This window comes from Amphiura filiformis, chromosome 1, assembly GCF_039555335.1.
Source record: "Amphiura filiformis chromosome 1, Afil_fr2py, whole genome shotgun sequence".
Taxonomy (NCBI): Eukaryota; Metazoa; Echinodermata; class Ophiuroidea; order Amphilepidida; family Amphiuridae; genus Amphiura; species Amphiura filiformis.
In genome coordinates, this window is record NC_092628.1 from 22,774,362 (window position 1) to 22,793,016 (window position 18,655).

An 18,655-nucleotide genomic window follows, 5' to 3' on the forward strand; every position below is an offset into this window, starting at 1 on the left:
GAAACAGCTAATTAAAGATTATACAAGAATAACAGAAACTAGTAAAACTATAATTGATTTAATATTTGTGTCTAAGCCAGAGCATGTGATATCATCTGGTGTACATAGTTTAGGGCTCAGTGATCACTCATTAATTTATGTTGTAAGAAAATGTAAACTACCTAAACTTCCTCCAAGAATTGTAAAATCAAGATGCTTTAAGAATTTCAATGAATTGGAATTTATCAACACTGTCAATAATATTGATTGGGACAACATTTGCTCAGTTGACAATGTAAACAATGCTCTAAACAAATTTGAAACCTTATTCACAGAAGCTTGTGATAAGCATGCACCATTTAAAGAGAAAAAAATTAAAGGGTATCTGCCAGAGTGGATCAATGGAGACTTTTTAAGACTGTGCAAAGATAGGGACTATTATTTTGCAAAGGCACATAAAACAAATAATCAAGAGGATTGGAAACAGGCAAAGTCACTCAGAAATAAAGTCAACAATAAGAGGTTTTATCTGAAAAAAAGTTATTGTAATGATGCTATTATTAATAATATGCATGATAGTAAGAACTTATGGAAAACAATCAAGAAAATTATACCAAATAAGTCTTCAAGTGTACCAACTTCAATTTCCAATAAGGGCACATGTGTATCAAATGATAAAGCGATTGCCAATGAATTCAATGAGTACTTTACATCTATTGGTAATCAACTTGGCAAAAAATTTAATGAGTATGATAATATCAAATGTCCATGTAATAATGTGTGTTCTGGACAATATTGTAAAGTAAATAAGTTTAAATTTAATGAAATTACACCTGAATTTGTTTGTAATCATATTAGTAATATGCAAAATAACAAATCACCAGGATTGGGTCAGTTTAATGTCAGGTTGTTGAAATTGGCTGGACCCTTCATTTCAAATAGTCTAGCTCATATCTGTAACCTGTCATTGAGTGGATCTACTTTTCCTGATGAATGGAAAAAAGCCAAGGTGACACCAATATTTAAGTCAGGTGATAAAACAGATGTAGGGAACTTTAGGCCCATTTCAGTATTGTCAATTCTATCTAAAATTATGGAAAGGGCTGTGCATGATCAATTGTATATGTATTTAACTAATGCAAGCCTACTGTCTAATGCTCAATCAGGTTTTCGTGCAAATCATTCCACTTCCACCACACTACTTGATGTTCAAGATTTCATTCTAAATAATATGGATGATGGATATGCTACAGGTGTAATATTTCTTGATTTAAAGAAAGCGTTTGATACAGTGAGCCATGAAATTCTTATTAACAAACTTCAGAAGTATGGCATAGAGAACAGTGAACTTTTATGGTTTAAATCGTATTTGAGTAACAGATCGCAGACTGTTAGTGTAAACTCAACACTTTCTGATTTTCAATCTGTCAACATAGGAATTCCTCAAGGCTCTATACTAGGCCCATTATTATTCATAATTTTTGTCAATTGCCTGCCTGATGTTGTTGGTTGTAATTGTAAAACTGTTATGTATGCTGATGACACATCATTAATGTGCAAAGCTAAGACTGTTTCTGATCTTCAAATGCAATTAGAGTCATGTCTAAGTAAAGTAGCTGATTGGTTCAAAGCTAACAAACTCACTTTAAATGTTGACAAAACTAAATTTATGATATTTGGCACAAAACATAAGCTTGAAAGGTTCAGTGAAATTCAACTTATCTATAATAGTAACATTATTGAAAGAGTTGATGAATTTAAGTATCTAGGTGTAAAATTTGACTGTAACTTATCCTGGTCAGCTCATGTTGATTATATGTGTAAGAATGTTTCAAAAAGAACTGGTATTATAAGGCGTGTAAAACACTTTCTTCCATTCCATACCACTGTAATGTTATCAAATGCCCTTGTTCTTCCTCACCTTGACTATGGAAGCACAGTTTGGTCAAATTTTTCAATTGAATTTCATAACAAATTACAGGTTCTTCATAATAATTTGGCCAGATCAATACTTTCCGCAGATATTAGAACGCCAATAAATGAATTGATGGAAACACTTAAACACTTAAACTAGATAATAGATGGCATAATCAATTATTATTGCTCATTTTTAAATGCTTAAGGAACTTAAGTCCATCATACTTATCTTCTCAATTTAACTTTGTACATGATATCCATACCCACCAAACTAGAAATCATAGTACAAATACATTGATTGTGCCAAAATTTAAATCAAATTCAGGGCTACGTACATTTCATGTGAGAGCAGCCTATGCATGGAATAATTTATCTCCGGTAGTTAGAGCAGAGTTGGAGAATATTTCAATAGGCCAATTCAAATCAAAAATTTACCAAGCTCCTGTTTGAAAAGTTTATCCTTGAGTATATTGTAATTTTCATTCAATTTCATTATTATCACATAACTTTTTGTTGTATTTCTAGTAACTTGATACCTTTTTTTTTTTTTTTTTAATGTGTACATCTTGTGTAAATTTTAATTATGTCTGTATATATTATAATGTACTTTGTATGAGGGCCTGCTTGGAAAGCAGTGCTTGTCACTGAAGCTGTTTTACCCTCAATAAAGAAAGATTTCTATCTATCTATCTATCTATAAATAATCTCAAAAGCTACATGAGACCCTAGGTTATAATCATGGAAAATATGAAAGGTCTACTCTTTGAATGACTCTCGTATATAGCGTCAAATGTATTTTTATGGTATCAGCAATCTATTTCAGCTATGAAAGAGGGAGGACACATCCCCCAACACACAAAAAAACATGATGCCAGAGGGTCTTTTCCTTCGAACAAACTAAAAATCATACTATAAAATAGTGTTTTCCATGATTACGACCATTTTGAAGGCAAACACACATTTTCCCAAATTTCACAGATTTTTTATGTTCATACAGGCTCCAAATAGAAATGCACTGTGAAAATAGAATTTAGCTTGTTGCATTTTTGTACCTTTTGACCTATTTTAATAGGCTCAGAAGTCAGAACATGTATTGTTTACATAATGAGCATGGGCTAGAAGTAATGAAAGATGGAATTCCAACTTCTCGTTTTAATTCATTTACATTGAAATGTTTGTAAGGAACTGCATCTTTGTAAGAGAACATTTCATTACAAAATAACAATAATTTTAAAACATTCCACCTCAGAGAGAGGTTGTCATGGTCCCATATACTGGATATACCAGGCACTGAAAAAGTGCTACTCACCTTGAGTAAATGTTTACATTAGTGACTGGTCAGGATGTGTGATAAATGAGTGAGATGTTTGTTCATAGTCAGGGTTGCCAACCAACAATTTGGTAGCCCAAATTGAGAGAATTTGAGACAATATTTGCTCATGGCTCGTGCACAAAAGTAAGGGCCTATACACAGCACGAGCCCAATTGGTGCTTTATCTATTGACTTGCAGAATGTAAGGCAAAGCAACACTGAAAAGCAAACATTGTAGCCGCACTGAAGCAGTAAAGTTCAACATCTCTTTTACAAAATCGCCAGATCAAGGAGTTTGTACAGTGTTTGTAATATGAAAAGCACCACAAACAGTCTGCATAGGAGACTATTCCATGAAATTTGGTAAAAATTTTCGTAACAAAATGCTCCAAAATGACACTTTCCGTCCGAATTTTCCTAGCTAAATAAGTAACAATCATGAACAATCATGCAAAGATCGCCGCCTCAAATTACCAGATCCATTGCTCAAACGATGTAGCAAGAGAAAGAAAAAAACATACAGAAATCTGGATTATGCCTATAGTTCATTGCGTTATGCAATGAGCTAAAAATTGCAAGACTCACAAACTTCCACAAGGCAAGGGGGGGTCTCCTGGCGGTCCCGTGCAAACACTGCTACACCCGGTTCGTCGTCACCCTCACCATTCCAACAAAAATTGTTTCATTGCCACGAGGGCCAACAAGAACTGTTATCTTCATTCATACCTGCCACAAACAGTCCGTGATTGGAATCAACTACCACAGCAACTTACAGATATTCAAGATCCAAACAACTTCAAAGAAGCAGTAACCAACCACTACCTCCAATAAACCATCAATCGCAAGCACGCCCACCAACCTACTCGTGTGGCTCCAACTTGATTAGTTTCAACTGGAGCGTTGAGTAGTAACGTACAAGACAAGACATTTGCAGTCACAGGCCAAGTTGGCATCTGCCATCAATTGCCAGAATGTCAGAAATATTGGCATCTGCCAGCTGTGTCAGGTTGGCAGGTGCCAATCTGGCAGGGTTGGCATTATCAGATTTTGGTGATTTACAGATTTTTATAATTTTAAAACAAAAATGAGATTTTTTTTCACATGTTACTCAGCAATAGTTAAATTATTTTTAATTAAATTAGCTTTGTGCTTTCATTTGTTTTTGTTACTACGAATGCATAATTACTATCAAAACGACCCAGAGCCGAAAACACTGGGAACCCCCACAGGTAACCATTCAAAAATGCATTTTTGTTCCAAAATAATTTAAATCTTGCAAAGTAACAAAATTTAGATCTAGTTTTTTGGATTCAGTCAATAAACGCTAGTACCCGAGGCATTGATACCAATTTTAACAAAACTGAGCTCATATCTTGAAAATCTGTCCATCAAAATGAACCAAAATCAATATCCAAACGGCTACCTTACTGACAAAACTGAAAATGCATTGGCATGGAACCACTTGCTGTAATACGTAATGTATAAAAAGTAATGTATTAAAACAAAAATTTTCACACACCCATAATTTTAAGATCTTCTCCATATGTTACAAAAAGTATGAACAGTAGAATTATGCAGTTTGTTAATTAAGGTGGACCCTACAACAAAGGTTTGTAATTACAACGAATATGCAAATCAGATCATTAATATTTATAAATAAGCATATAACTATAACACCAAACTATACAGCACAAGAGGTCATCATACTATATACTTCTAGTGCCCGTTTCTATTGATCGTAATGTATTCTTCTCCCGTGCATTATTTTCGCGAACTACCCTTCGTAGCCCAAATTATATACATGCACGCTAAACAATGCATTATCTAAAACCCTCACGCTATACAATAGATTTTAGATAATACATGCACGCTCGAAATACTACGTTCACATAACTATATAACTTGTCTGTTCGATATATATACCATCAAAAAAGTACGAATATACATTCTGTGGTGTTAAAATATTTTTTTCATGTGCATGATGTAAATCATAGGCTACAAAACTGTGTTCTATTTTGCAACTATCATTGCCATAAATTATGATTAATGAACTCAAATAAATCAAACATCAAATGAGAATAATCAAGCTTATATTAATTAAAAAGGGCTAAAAACAGGTGGACCATAATTATACAAGATGACACCATTACAAAATATTCAGCATTTTACAAATGAAATACATGTAGGCCTATATCTAAAATAACATACACCCGGGAAACACACACTAGCGCACAATATCATGATCATGCTTTATAATACTGAACAAATTTTTAAATTCCACTGTCGTGTGTTTTAATACAAGTAGATTTTTAAGTTCAAATTATAGAACTATAAAGTCCAGTTGATATTGATATGAATTATGATATACTAGGCGGTTACCCGTATTTGGCGGTTCTCGGCTGTCGCGATTACCTGGCTGATGGTGACTGTACCCACCAAGTTTTATGCCCATAGGACAGTTTTTACTAATGTGACCTCACATGACCCCTTGTGACCTCAAAATGACCTTCCAAAATTTGGCTCTAAATGTTGACTGTACCCACCACGTTTCATGCCCATACGACAGGTTTTAGTAATTTGACCTTGGATGACCCCAAAATGACCGTCAAAAAATTTGACTCTAAAAGTTGACTGTACCCACCAAGTTTCATGTCCATACGACAGTTTTTACTAATTTCACCTCAGATGACCCCTGGATGACCTCGGGTGATCTTGGCCCACTTACCGAAACAAACTTGTTCTGTCTGAGGTCCAGATGCACCCACCCACCCACCAAGTTTGAGAAAAGTGCGACCCCTACATGTAGTCTCCGAGAAAATAGGCGGAAATCAGTTGTTAATAATTTGACCTCATATGACCCCTGGGTGACCTTGACCCACTAACCAATACAAACTTGTTCCGTCTTAGGTCAAGATGCACCTACCCACCAAGTTGCATGCCCATATGACAGTTTTTACTAATTTGACCCCTAGATGACCTCTGGTGACCTTGACCCACTAACCAATACAAACTTGTTCTGTCCCGGGTCAAGACGCACCCACCCGTCAAGATTGAGGAACGTGTGACCCCCCAGTCTCTCAGAAAAACAGTTTTTACTAATTTGACCCCTGGATGACCTTGGGTGACCTTGACCCGCTAACCAAAACAAACTTGTTCTGTCTGGGGTCCAGATGCACCCACCCACCAAGTTTGAGGAACGTGCGACCCCTAGTCTCCGAGAAAATAGGCGGACAGACAGACAGACAGAGTCACAGAGGCACAGAGTCACAGAAGCACAGAGTCACAGACTACCAGTATTATTATATAGATTATACGTATATTCTCTCATCCCCATTCACCGTAGTACTAGTGGTATGTCAAAATCGATGTCAACTGGTTCAGTGCTATGTCCGGAGCCACGATACTAAATGATCACAACATAAAGTCAATTGGTTACAAACCATGCGTGAGTAAGTTACTAAAGTATGACGTATGGCGCAATCGATACCATTGATAGCTAACTTATACAGTGATTGATTTTCTTGACCAGTTAAATGCTACTGACCTGGTCAATGGCCTGACGGTGCTTTTAAAATTTAAGATATTTTCCCTAATATTCAAACTACTATTATCAATGTAGGAATTAATATTGCCTATTGTTTTAATACACTCAAAGTATATGACGGATAACGTACTCGTGCAAATGCATTCGTCTCGGCTCTCGAGCTAAATGCAATAACTCCACGGCGTGTGCGATTATCTTGACTATAATGCATTGCACTCAGTTCATTATCCTTATCATATCACCCTACCAAATTAGAAGTTCATTGGTTATTGCATGTAAGCTGTAGATTAACAGATTATTCAGATTGGCTTGCTTTGCAAGATTGTTTTACACACTTCATTGACCACCTTGTATATTATAAATTGGCATCAACATTTTACTTCAATGTGGTAATGTGCACGAGCTTCCTAACATATCAAATATCATCCATCGCTATCAGTCTGTATCTGAAGCTGAACTGGATGCGACCGAGTCAACTTCAGCATTAGATTGCAAAATTGTGTTTCTTATCACAGCATCTTGAAACTTGCTCCCTTTTCCTGTATGACACATACAATGTTCCTCAGCCTTCCTTGGTAATGTGAGCTTCCTAGCATATCGAATATCAGCCATCGCTATCAGTCTGTATCTGAAACTGAACTGGATGCGACTGAGTCGACTTCAGCATTAGCTTGCAAAACTGCGTTCCTTATCACAGCAGGTTCAAGATCAAACTCGCTTATTCCTATATGGCATGGACAATATTCCTTAGCCTTCCTTGCCATTCTTAGCTTACGTCTGTTGAAAGATAATAAAGGTCTCTGTGGTTCTTTTGGAAATGCCTTGTACCTAACTGATGCCTCCACATCAGCTTTTGTTTGGATGGTAATAGATGGTGTGTCATTATCAAAGTCACAAATAATCCTGTGAAGTTGCCAAAACTAGCTTCACCATGGACCACGTGGCGCATTAAGTAACATATCCCTGCATCGTCAACTTCAAAAACCACATTTGGATTCTCAAAACAACCATTTTTGCTATTGTTGCGCACTGGCAATATTGCATTAGCCATAGGACTATAGAGCAGGTATGTAACTGTATTGCCTGGGTAGTCCTTGTCACAACCTGTAAACAAAATATGTCCTTCGACTACAGCATGAAATTCACTAACATCTACCAACCTCCCTGGGACCGACACTGGAACACATTCGTCCCATTCTTTACTGACCAGACTGTAGCGTTGTACAAAATAGTCGCCACCGTCCTCATCCTCCCCAACTGCATATATGTAATCGCTCAATCTATGTAAGTAGAGAGATTCACTTCTCATTACTCTCTTCATTGGTTTTTGTACAGTCCATTCATTATTCTCCAAATCAAACTTGAAGAAATTCTTCTCTTCCAACCAACTGTCATACATCAGCCATACATCTATCGATGCATCCTCATTAAATTCGTCATTAGCATCTGCATCTTCCTTTCCACAAGCAACATATATTTCCTTGTTGTCATAAACCATGCCACTGCTGCCAAACCTATATTCAGTGTCTAGATATGGATTAACGTAGGGAAAATCGCTGAGATGATGCAGCTTGTAGCAACCAGACATTGTTTTGCAAAGGAATGCCTCTGAACCAGCAAAATTGGTTAATTGTCCCTGAAAATTGTAAAACAAACAAAAAATCAGCCTCAATTTTAACTAGTTTATACTCTGACAAAACCTATATATACATGAACATGAAACAGCAGTGTCATGCTTACTCTGCCACGATTTAGTAAACAATTTCTGTGTAGAAAATGAAGAGGCCAATCCTAAGCAGAACTGGCTTATCAAAATAGAAAAAATTATGATAAAAATATAATTAGTGAAAAAACATGCATATAAACAAACAAAATGGCGAGCAAGCAATGAAGAAAAGACCCAGGAACAGCGTTCAAATAGGGAGTGATGCCTCAAAAACTTTTCTGACATGGCTGGCCGGTAACTTTTTAAGGTCAAGCCCGGCTGGCCTGTAACTTTTTGAGGCATATTTCGAACACTGCCCAGGAAAGAGGCAACACTGTAGTAACAAAAAACACACAGCACAGCAAAACAATATATAAAACAAGAAAAATCCAGGGAGCCACCAGAGTTTAATCCCCCACAAGCAAAGGGCTTGCAGATTCAATTAGTGGTGTACCAATACTAGGACCAGAAACCAAAAAGCAGAAGTTCCATTTCCAAGAAAAGACATTATTTCACAAATACTCATTTTCTCAATAATGCTCAAAAGCTGGAATACCATGGGTGAAGAAATACAGTTAATCCCTTTTACCCAATGTCAATTTGGAGGGGCCCTATGAGTAAATAATATTATTTTTAAACATTCTACTGTATCACAGACATTATTTGGGTGTAAAGGATGCAGAAACCAGTGACTCAAACCACCTTTATTTCTATTCTTTTACTCTTAAAACTCTTTTTATTCTTAAAACAGTGGAATTTAAAGAGAAAATATCACTTTTTAGACCAAATAATAGTTGTTTACTTCAAGGTAAAGCATTTATGAGAAAAAGCAAGTGACAGTGCCCAGATCACAAATAAATTGTACGTATTAAATGGCATATTACTCTTATTAGGCTGCAATCACATAGAAGTATACGGTATACAGTATTCGCTATACGAAATACGCTCATTCGATCAGGCTGAGTTCACATAGTATACTCCTAAGCCTGATCGAATGAGCATATTTCAGATAGCTTAATACTGTATACTTCTATGTGATCGCAGCCTCATAGAATGGTCCATACAAAATTGTCAGGGCACATTACATATATATCAAATATAATGATCACATGTGCATTTTGACCAATCAGTGTGTGATAAGGCCATAAAATGAAAATGGAAAACCCCAAGGGTCGATAAAGGATATCCGAAATGCACAATTTTTTCATTGCATTTCTAGGCCATTCTTGGCATATTTTTCTTATGATAGGAAATTGTTTACTTCATTTTGGGGCACAGAAAAAAAGGGGGACACTCAAATTGAAAAAGGAAAGAGCGCTCAAAATGTAAATTTTAAAAGCTATATAATATAACACCTTATTCTGTTGTTTGCACTAGGTAGAAAAGAAAGTAATACATTTGTGCAGATTTGTCAATCAGGATGTTATTAAAATTACTATTTGTTTCTGACCAACAGCAACCTTCTATTCAAATATAGGGAAGGTGGGTAGTTAACATCACACAAGAGTATATTATATTCATGTGAGACAATTCTAGCTTACATGTGTACTTTACAATTTTAACCAAGTCTTACTGGTATTTTACAAGTTGACACACATCCAGCCTGACAATGATATAAAGCCATTTCCTTCAGACTACCTAATGCTCTACACATACTAACAGAACACTAGAGTCATTAGATTTCATTTTATAAAATTGAAAATTGTAATCTATTTAACTGGACTTATTTTGAACTGGTGACAGTTTCACCTCCTATCCTGCATGATTCCTCACACTGGATGACTTTTGGCGGCGCAGCGATTGGTTTTTGACCTGTGGCGTGTCGTAGAGGGATCTTCTTAATAGCAAAGTGTAGGCCAATTCAAAATAGTTAAGTCCAGTTGAATAGATTAAAATTTTCAATTTTATATTTTGCATACCTACATGTAGATGACTAAATTTCTAAAAACATACATAATATAGGTTTCATTTTTGTAATACTGTGTGTAAAATAATGTTTGTGACAAGATTTTTTTTTTTTTATTTTAGATTCATTACCCAAGTGTCAAGGCATAGCTGCATGGTATAAAATTACATTAAAACAAAAGACAAACATTTTCACAGACCCATCATTTTAAGGTTATGAATTATTTTAAACTGTTGTGATTTGGTAGTTCACAGCATCTTACGAATGGTAGTGAGCTTTGACAAAACCTGCATTGCTCAATTCATAGCGAGCGTGTAGAAGAATTAAAATATCACAAATATACTTTTATAGGTGCTGCGGTTCTTGAGTTACGTTGTAAAGAGGGCTGAAACAACAACACTTTTGTAAAACGTATTATAACCCATTAACAACAATAAATTAAGCAAGTTTGCAAAGTATACGATTTGTAGAATGAACTTTTGCAAAACATCAAGGTGTTAATTTCCAACAATATATTGATCTAGATAATGAAAATCGATTTTTAGGTTGCTTCGACCAACAATACATCGTCTACCCTTAAGATCTTCTCAGTAGAAGAAAGAAACTGCCTTTACAAAACTATGTACACTAGAAATGTCTTTTGTAATTAAGGTGCACCACACAACAAAGGTTTGTTATTACAAAGAATATGCTAATCAGGTCATTAATATTTATAAATATATGCAAATAACTAAACATCAATTACCTGCTTTATTATGAGATATAACTCAAAATCTATGCATCAAAATTTAAAATTTAATTAACAAATGGAAGCCCAGTTTTGTTTAGAAATGTTGTTGCCTTGTTTGTCTAAATATACCAAAATGTGTTGCCATGGTGACCCTTTGAATGAAAAAAGATCCTCCATTCAAAACTTACACCTAAACCTATTGAAAATGTTGCTTTTGTTGCTAGAGTGCCTAGTCGTCCCTGGTCACAGTGGGTCATCCTTGACCAGTCATGTAGAGAATGTAAGACTTGAGTAGCTTTTAAGTGACATGCACTTTTGAAAATGTATCTTTTTCATTTAAGGAGTCACCATGGCCACAAACTTTGAGCTATTCAAACAAATGATGTATCAAATATTGCATAATTAACCTGGGTTTGTTTTTGCTATTTCAGTTTTTTAATTTGATGCATAAATTTTAAGTTTTATATCATAATAAAAAGTGGTAATTACTTTTGATAGGCATTTATAATACCAACCTATACAGCTCAAGAGGTCATCATACATAAATACTACATCACCCTACCAATCTAAAGACCTGTCCCACAGTTATCTTAGAAGTGCCCTCCAATGTTAACCCAGTCGAATTAAAAAATGACCCACCACTAATTGCAACAGAATCCATTTCATATGCATACATTTACCAACAGCTCACAGGAAAATCCAAGTTGTGGAACAGTACCTAATTTGCATACATCCAAAATGGCCGCTTATGCTGGAGTGACATTTCAAAGTTGGTCAAATCTTGTTAAAAGCCATACCAATGTATTTCCATTGTCATAAAGATTCAGAAAAAAGTATATTATAACCTATCTACGATGTATAGTTCTTGAGTTATAGGGGAAAAAGTAAAAGGTCAAAATTTTGGTTTCTCAGGGGCAAAAATTGAAAAATTTGGATAAACTAGAATTTCGCGGTTCTCGGCCTGCAGGTTCTCGGCATAAGCGTCGGCATAATCTACCTCCACCTTGACGCCCATCATTTTAACCAATGCAATTTCACTTGACCCCAAAATGACCTTCACATTCTTTGCCTCTCTCAGGTGGCCGTTCCCACCAAATTTCATGAACCTGCAACATGTCGATTTAACCCCAGATGACCCCCAAATGACCTTAAAATGACCTTGACATTTTTGCCTTGTTTCAGTGGTCGTCCTCACAAAATTTCATGGTCCTGTGACAATCTATGGCGATTTGACCTCGGATGACCTTGGATGACCTTGACATTTTTGTCTTCCTACAGTTGTAATGTATATAAGTTTGGCGTCATGCAATGGTTTATGACAACAAGGAGATATATGTTGCTTGTGGAACCGTGCATATATTTCGTAACCCACCTGGTGGATTGCTCAGATTGTTCCGCTGGCAAAAACATTTTAAGCAAGTACAGGTTGCCATATCTCAGGTGGTTTGTTACCTTGGTAACACGGCAAAAAAGATAATTGAGCGCTCTTGACCTTGACCTATTTTGTGATGCTACTTATCAAATAAAACATCCAAAACAATTGAACTTTTCTTATTTGATTTATTATTGCCAAAGGGACAATTTGAGACCAGTTTGATTAAAATATGACCTTTGACCTTTTGCCTATAACTCAGGAATTGTATGTTGGAGACAGGTCAAACTATACTTTTTCTGAATCCTTATGGTGAGAGGAATACATTGGCATACATTTAAGTTGACCAACTTTGAAATTTCATACCTGCATTAGCAGCTATTTTGGATTTATTAAGAATTGTTCCACACTTGCACGTTTTTGTATACAAAGTATGAGTCATGAAGGCACGCTTTTTGTATTCACACCAGCATAAGTTGGAACTTTATTGCAGTATTCTCTTGACAAAACATATGCACATGCATGCAGTACGCATAACAAATATTGTACCTCGCAAATTATGAACCAACAGTAGGTGATCAATATCCTAGTATTGTCATCCCCCCCACACACACACACACACACCCAACCTGTATCCTATGAATACGGGTTGGAATTTTTGATATTTTGCAATTACGTTAGAGGGGAGGGAGTTAGCCTTCTAAAGAAAGGACTTTTGTTTATACATTGTAGGACTTCAAACGTGTGGATTGTTCCCTTACTTTGCAAAGTATCAATGGGAGATTAGTCAGTAACCACTACTGCTCTAAATTCAATACAATGTTGGAAAAATGTATAACCAAAATCAATTAAATCATATAACTGAACTTTGTAAATGCCTTGTTCATTCATTGATCAGCTCATATAATTTGCATCAAAATTGTACTTCAATGTGGCAATGTGAGCTTAGATATTATCAATTGTTACTAAAGTGTGTATCTGAAGCCAAATTCGATGGGACAGAGTCGACTTCAGCATTAGCTTGCAAAATTATGTTCCTTATCAAGGCAGGTTTAAGATAAAACTGGCTTCTGTTCGCTTTATGACAAAAAACAAAATTCATCAGCCTTCCTCACCATTCCTAGCTTACGTCTGTTGAAAGTTATGAGTGGTGCAAATGGTTCTTTCTCATCTATCTGATACCTGCCAACTGAAGCCTCCATGTCTGGTTTCGCTTGGATGGTAATAGATGGTATGTCATTGTCAAAGTCACATATTACCTTGTGAAGTTGCAAGAACCTGACTCCACGATGGAACATATCACGCTGTAAGTAACATATCCCTGCATCATCAACTTTAAGCTCCAAATAGGGGTCATCAAACACACAATTTTTGCTGTTGTTGTGGACTAGAGATATTGCATTAGCTGTGACATTATACAGCAGGTATGCAACTTCATCATCTGGGGTGTTCATATCATAGCCTTTAAACAAAATATGTCCTTGGACTACAATATGATCTAAAACAATTAAGGACACCTCCGGTACCGCCACTGGAACATATTCGTCCCATTAGTTTACTGACCAAACTGTAACGTTTGTACAAAATAGCCCAAGATGCCATCCTCCCCAACTGCATATATGTAATCACCCAATCTATATAAGTAGAGCGAGTCACTTGTCATTAGTCTCTTCATTGGTTTTAGAACAGTCCATTCATTACTCTCCAAATCAAACTTGAAGAAATTCTTCTCCTCTAACCATCTTTTATGCATCTGCTTTGCATCTCTAGGTGGGTTCCGAAATATATGCACGGTTCCACAAGCAACATATATCTCCTTGTTGTCATAAACCATTGCATTGACGCCAAACTTATATACATCACATAAATATGGAAAGCTGTAGGGGAATTCGTTGAGAAGATGCAGCTGGTAGCAACCAGATTTTGTTTTGCACCTGAAGTTATCACCATAAGGTATGAGTAATTGTCCCTGAAAAGTGTAAAACAGAAAAGGGCATCCTTAATTTTGACTAAAAACACACTGACTCACTTAAAGACATTGTTGTTATGTCTTTTAAAACATGATACACCCGCATAAACCCATAATATTTACCATAATTGACTTCCAGGATTTTTGTGTTATGGAGCATGTTTACCATAATTGACTTCCAGGATTTTGGTGTTATGGAGCATGTTTACCATAATTGACTTCCAGGATTTTTGTGTTATGGAGCAAAACCTGAGCAAAAACAAACAGAACTAGCTTATCAAAATAATTTAAGTAGGTATAGGGGCTACGCATCCTGCACATGAACATATAAAATAAAAGAAATGGGGAATGATTGCAAGCTATAAGAGGAAACTGAATATATAACTAACCCTAACACTGACCCAGGTTTTTTGCTATCGGAAGTCACAGAAGATCCGAAAAAGTGAAGAAGAAGAATTTTGACTTGGCACCCCGAGATTCGACCCCCGCATGCCAACCACACGATCGCGGACCGGGAGCTACACGGGTTATTGCTGCCCGGCCAGCAAATTACGTGAGCATTTGACACTTAGAGTGATTGCGTCATCGCCAGGGTTTTCTTTAACGCACAAAACACGCGTATTTACGCGTTCAGGCACTTTTATGACTCCTTCAAATCCCTAGTCCCAAAGTCCAATGCGTACAAAATCTTGAAAGCGTACGCGTTCAGATATTTGCAAGAATTGAATAGAGAAACACCTGATATTGTGTATTTATTCTCGGCTTTTGGCATTTAGGACCTATACTCCCGATATGTAGGACAACGAAAGGCTTTATGGACCGTCATTTCACAATTTTCAGCTTTTCAACTGTTCAAATTTAAATTTTACACAGTAATAGTGCCAAAATGGTCCACCAAATCGCTTCAATTAGGTCTTCATTTTGCAAATTTTTCCAAGTTCTAAGGGGGGAACATCACCCTGCGTAGTTGATAAACAAATGGACACTTTCACTTCTGCTTTCGACATTTGCCAATTTATGTTTAACACAATTTATAGGCCTACCATAATACTCATAATAGGGAAAACTTGCCGTCCACGAAAGACTCCATGGACTGCTCATTTAACAAAGTGTTCTGTTTTTTAAACTAAAATTTTACACATTAATATTGCCAAAATGATCCACCAAAATGCTTCAATTAGGTCTTCATTTCGCAAAAGTTTCTTACTTCTCAGGGGGCATCTTTAAATATTATTATTTTTTTCTAAAATTGCCCCACCCCCTTCTGACTGCTCTAGATCCGCCACTGCTGCAAACAGTGGTGTAGATTTCTTTTTGACTTGGGGAGGGGGGGCGTGTCTTGAAGTATAGTGAATCCAGCACCTTTTGGAGAAAGAATAAGTTTATGGTACAAAAAATTTTGCCATTTTGAAGCTAAACTGTTGAAATATGGTGCAAAAGTGGAATAAATTCGCGAGAAGCGCGCAAAAATGTGCACTTTTGGGGTTAAAATAGCCAAATAAGAGGTTAATTTGGTCAGAAACCCACATACAGGCGTCAACATTGGGGGATGATTGTATGGACCATCCCCTGGCAAAATATTGGAGGAGATCGCCCCTCCCCCACCACCCCAATCCGGATCTACGCCTATGGCTCCAAAAACACACATATTGTTAAAAATGTCTTCAAAAATAATATTATAAAAATACCCCTTGGGCAATGTTTTTGACTCCTTCAGAGGAAAAATTCACAATTGAAAGGGTAAAAAAAAATTGAAAATACCCCTTCAGCAAAATGCTTAAAGAAAACCCTGGTCATCGCAGACCCTGGGATGTATGCATGCGCAGAATTTTTCATCGTGGTATTCTGTGGTATTTATGGGTGTAACTGTAAGGGTTAACATGGGCTCTAATCTGGAAAAATACATCTTAACTAACCCTAACACTGACCCAGGTTTTTTGCTATCGAAAGTCACAGAAGATCCGAAAAAGTGAAGAAGAAGAAGAATTTTGACTTGGCACCCCGGGATTCAACCTTTGACCCCCGCATGCCAACCACACAATCACGGACCGGGAGCTACACGGGTTATTGCTGCCCGGCCAGCAATTCCGTGAGCATTTGACACTTAGGGTGATTGCGTCATCGCAGACCCTGGGATGTATGCATACGCAGAATTTTTCATCGTGGTATTCTGTGGTATTTATGGGTGTAAGGGTTAAACAAGAAAGAAAGAACAGCCAATCCAAAATGTTATGATTAAACAAGACAAATAAACACATTCTGACCAGCATACAACCCAACAAAAAAGCAAGGGAATATGCTGGCGCGGGATTCAAACCCAAAACCTTCCAATCACTAGACCGATGCCCTCACCATTACGCAACAGCTCCCACTGATAAACGTTGGTTGAAACTGGGTATTAATGGAGGCAGTCGAGGTATACAACACACACACAGATATTATGCAAGAATACAAGTACAGGAGATCATTACTGATGCTCCCAGCATTATACAAGTTAAGACGGTAATGCAGTAACATATCCTGCACATTATAAGAAACATAATGGGGAACGATTGCTCGCTATAAGAGGGAATGGGGTCGTTTTTCTACAGGGAAAGTTCTTTAGGTGATGCAGCATGTAGCCACTGAAAAAGGTGGCTTCTGGTCCTGTGATTATCTAGTGAACCTGAAGCCATTTTAAAGAGCTAGGAGCCATTTTTCAGAATGTATCAAAATGCTTATTTTCATTATTCAACAGCTTTCCGTCCGCACCTGAGACATACTTATAATTAATGAAAAATTGAATATGAGAAGTTTTGTTTTGCTTAGCATAATGCATGTCATGTTACCAATTCAGTAATGTAACAAGTAGGTGTAAATGATGTGCGTCACATATCAAACATTCATCAAGGTTTATAGTGAATTTTTGTGCTGAAAGTCAGTTTAATCTTTTGGAATCATTGAACATGTTTATGGTTTTTTAGTTTAATCAAAGGCATCCATCATCATGTCAGGTATCACATGCTAAATACAAAAAAAAAAAAAAAAAAAAAACAGAGCGTTTAACTACCAGGCTCTACAGGGTGATTTAAAATGAACTGTACCCAACTTTACCCATTTTATACGAGGGGCAGTCAGTATGTTTTATTAAGAGTTGACTCGTGACATCATTTGTGGATCGTTTTCATGGCATTTCTCAATGATTGCATAAACACTGTCAAGTTGTCTTTCAAACAACACATGTAAAAATTCTATCACACACGTGATTACGTAACAGCATTAGCATAAAATCAATGGTCTAGAGTCACCTGGTGAAATTGAGGCGTTTTTGTTAAGGGAAATAAGAGGCTGAAATGATCCGGTATTGTTGTATTTTCTATATTTTCTCGGGAATTAAAGAATGGAGAATGCTGTTTTTTAGAACAGTAATAGAACACAAACTACCAGTTCATTACACCATGTTTGTTGGGCTGTAAAGGTTTTAGTTTATTTAAAATGCGTGGTCAAATATGTCTTATTTTTGACAAAAACAAGGCTTTTCTTTCTTTAAAAATCTTGATATTGCCAAAAATAGCAAACGTGGAAATTTAAATTTTTTTGCCAGTTCTGTTGACTAATCTCCAAACATTTAAACGGGAGTCTCCCAAGAAAATATTTGAATCCGTGATTAAAATATAACTGTTATTGTACCATTGTTACATTTATACAAAAAGTAGTGGTACAAAGAGAGAGGCCATCGTTTAAATGAGAAACTTATTTTTAAAACTTTTCTGTTCATTTCAGGTTGAGATCATCCATACAAATTCATATGAATATTTAAATTAAAATTTTCATAGCATTTTGTAATATTTTAGGCCCTATTTACATGGAATTTAGCAATTTTCGTGCATTTCCACCATGTTGTATCGGTCATGCATGATTGTTGTTTCATTTGCACCAGTTATCATCGCACTGAGTACCAGCTCTCACACGTGACCAGTCATTATATTTTAGTCTGTTTCATTTTGGAGATAATTAATGTCATTTGTAATAACTGCTTTTTCATTTTCGCCATTTTGGCAGAATAATTTTGCTTCCATTCAAGCCCTAAAGTTGTTGAAGTTTCCAGACGTCCCATTTCCACCAAAGTTAAATGGCAAGTCTCATATTTTACCAAATGCAAACGGAGGACCTACATGTAGTGTTTATTCCTGCCAAAAACTAGCCATATGCACCTTGTACTTTTGCTGTTTTCGGACATTG

General features: G+C 36.3%; 2 protein-coding genes across 3 annotated transcripts in view; one reads left to right on the forward strand and one right to left on the reverse strand.

The window, feature by feature from the left end:
- Window positions 1-18,655, forward strand: part of LOC140171366 (kelch-like protein 25) — a 171,084-nt gene that overhangs the window by 69,847 nt on the left and 82,582 nt on the right. The gene's annotated exons all lie outside the window — the stretch shown is intronic.
- The window catches only part of LOC140171204 (kelch-like protein 25), a 42,706-nt gene that overhangs the window by 6,910 nt on the left and 17,141 nt on the right, over window positions 1-18,655 (reverse strand). The window contains exon 4 of one of the 2 annotated variants that reach the window (XM_072194531.1): window positions 6,518-8,388. The exons of the other annotated variant lie outside the window; for it this stretch is intronic. Within the exon in view, the coding sequence (XP_072050632.1) occupies window positions 7,519-8,388 (870 nt within the window). The 3' untranslated portion in view covers window positions 6,518-7,518. Of the gene's footprint in view, window positions 1-6,517; window positions 8,389-18,655 lie in introns of those variants that run through there. 2 annotated transcript variants of the gene reach the window in all.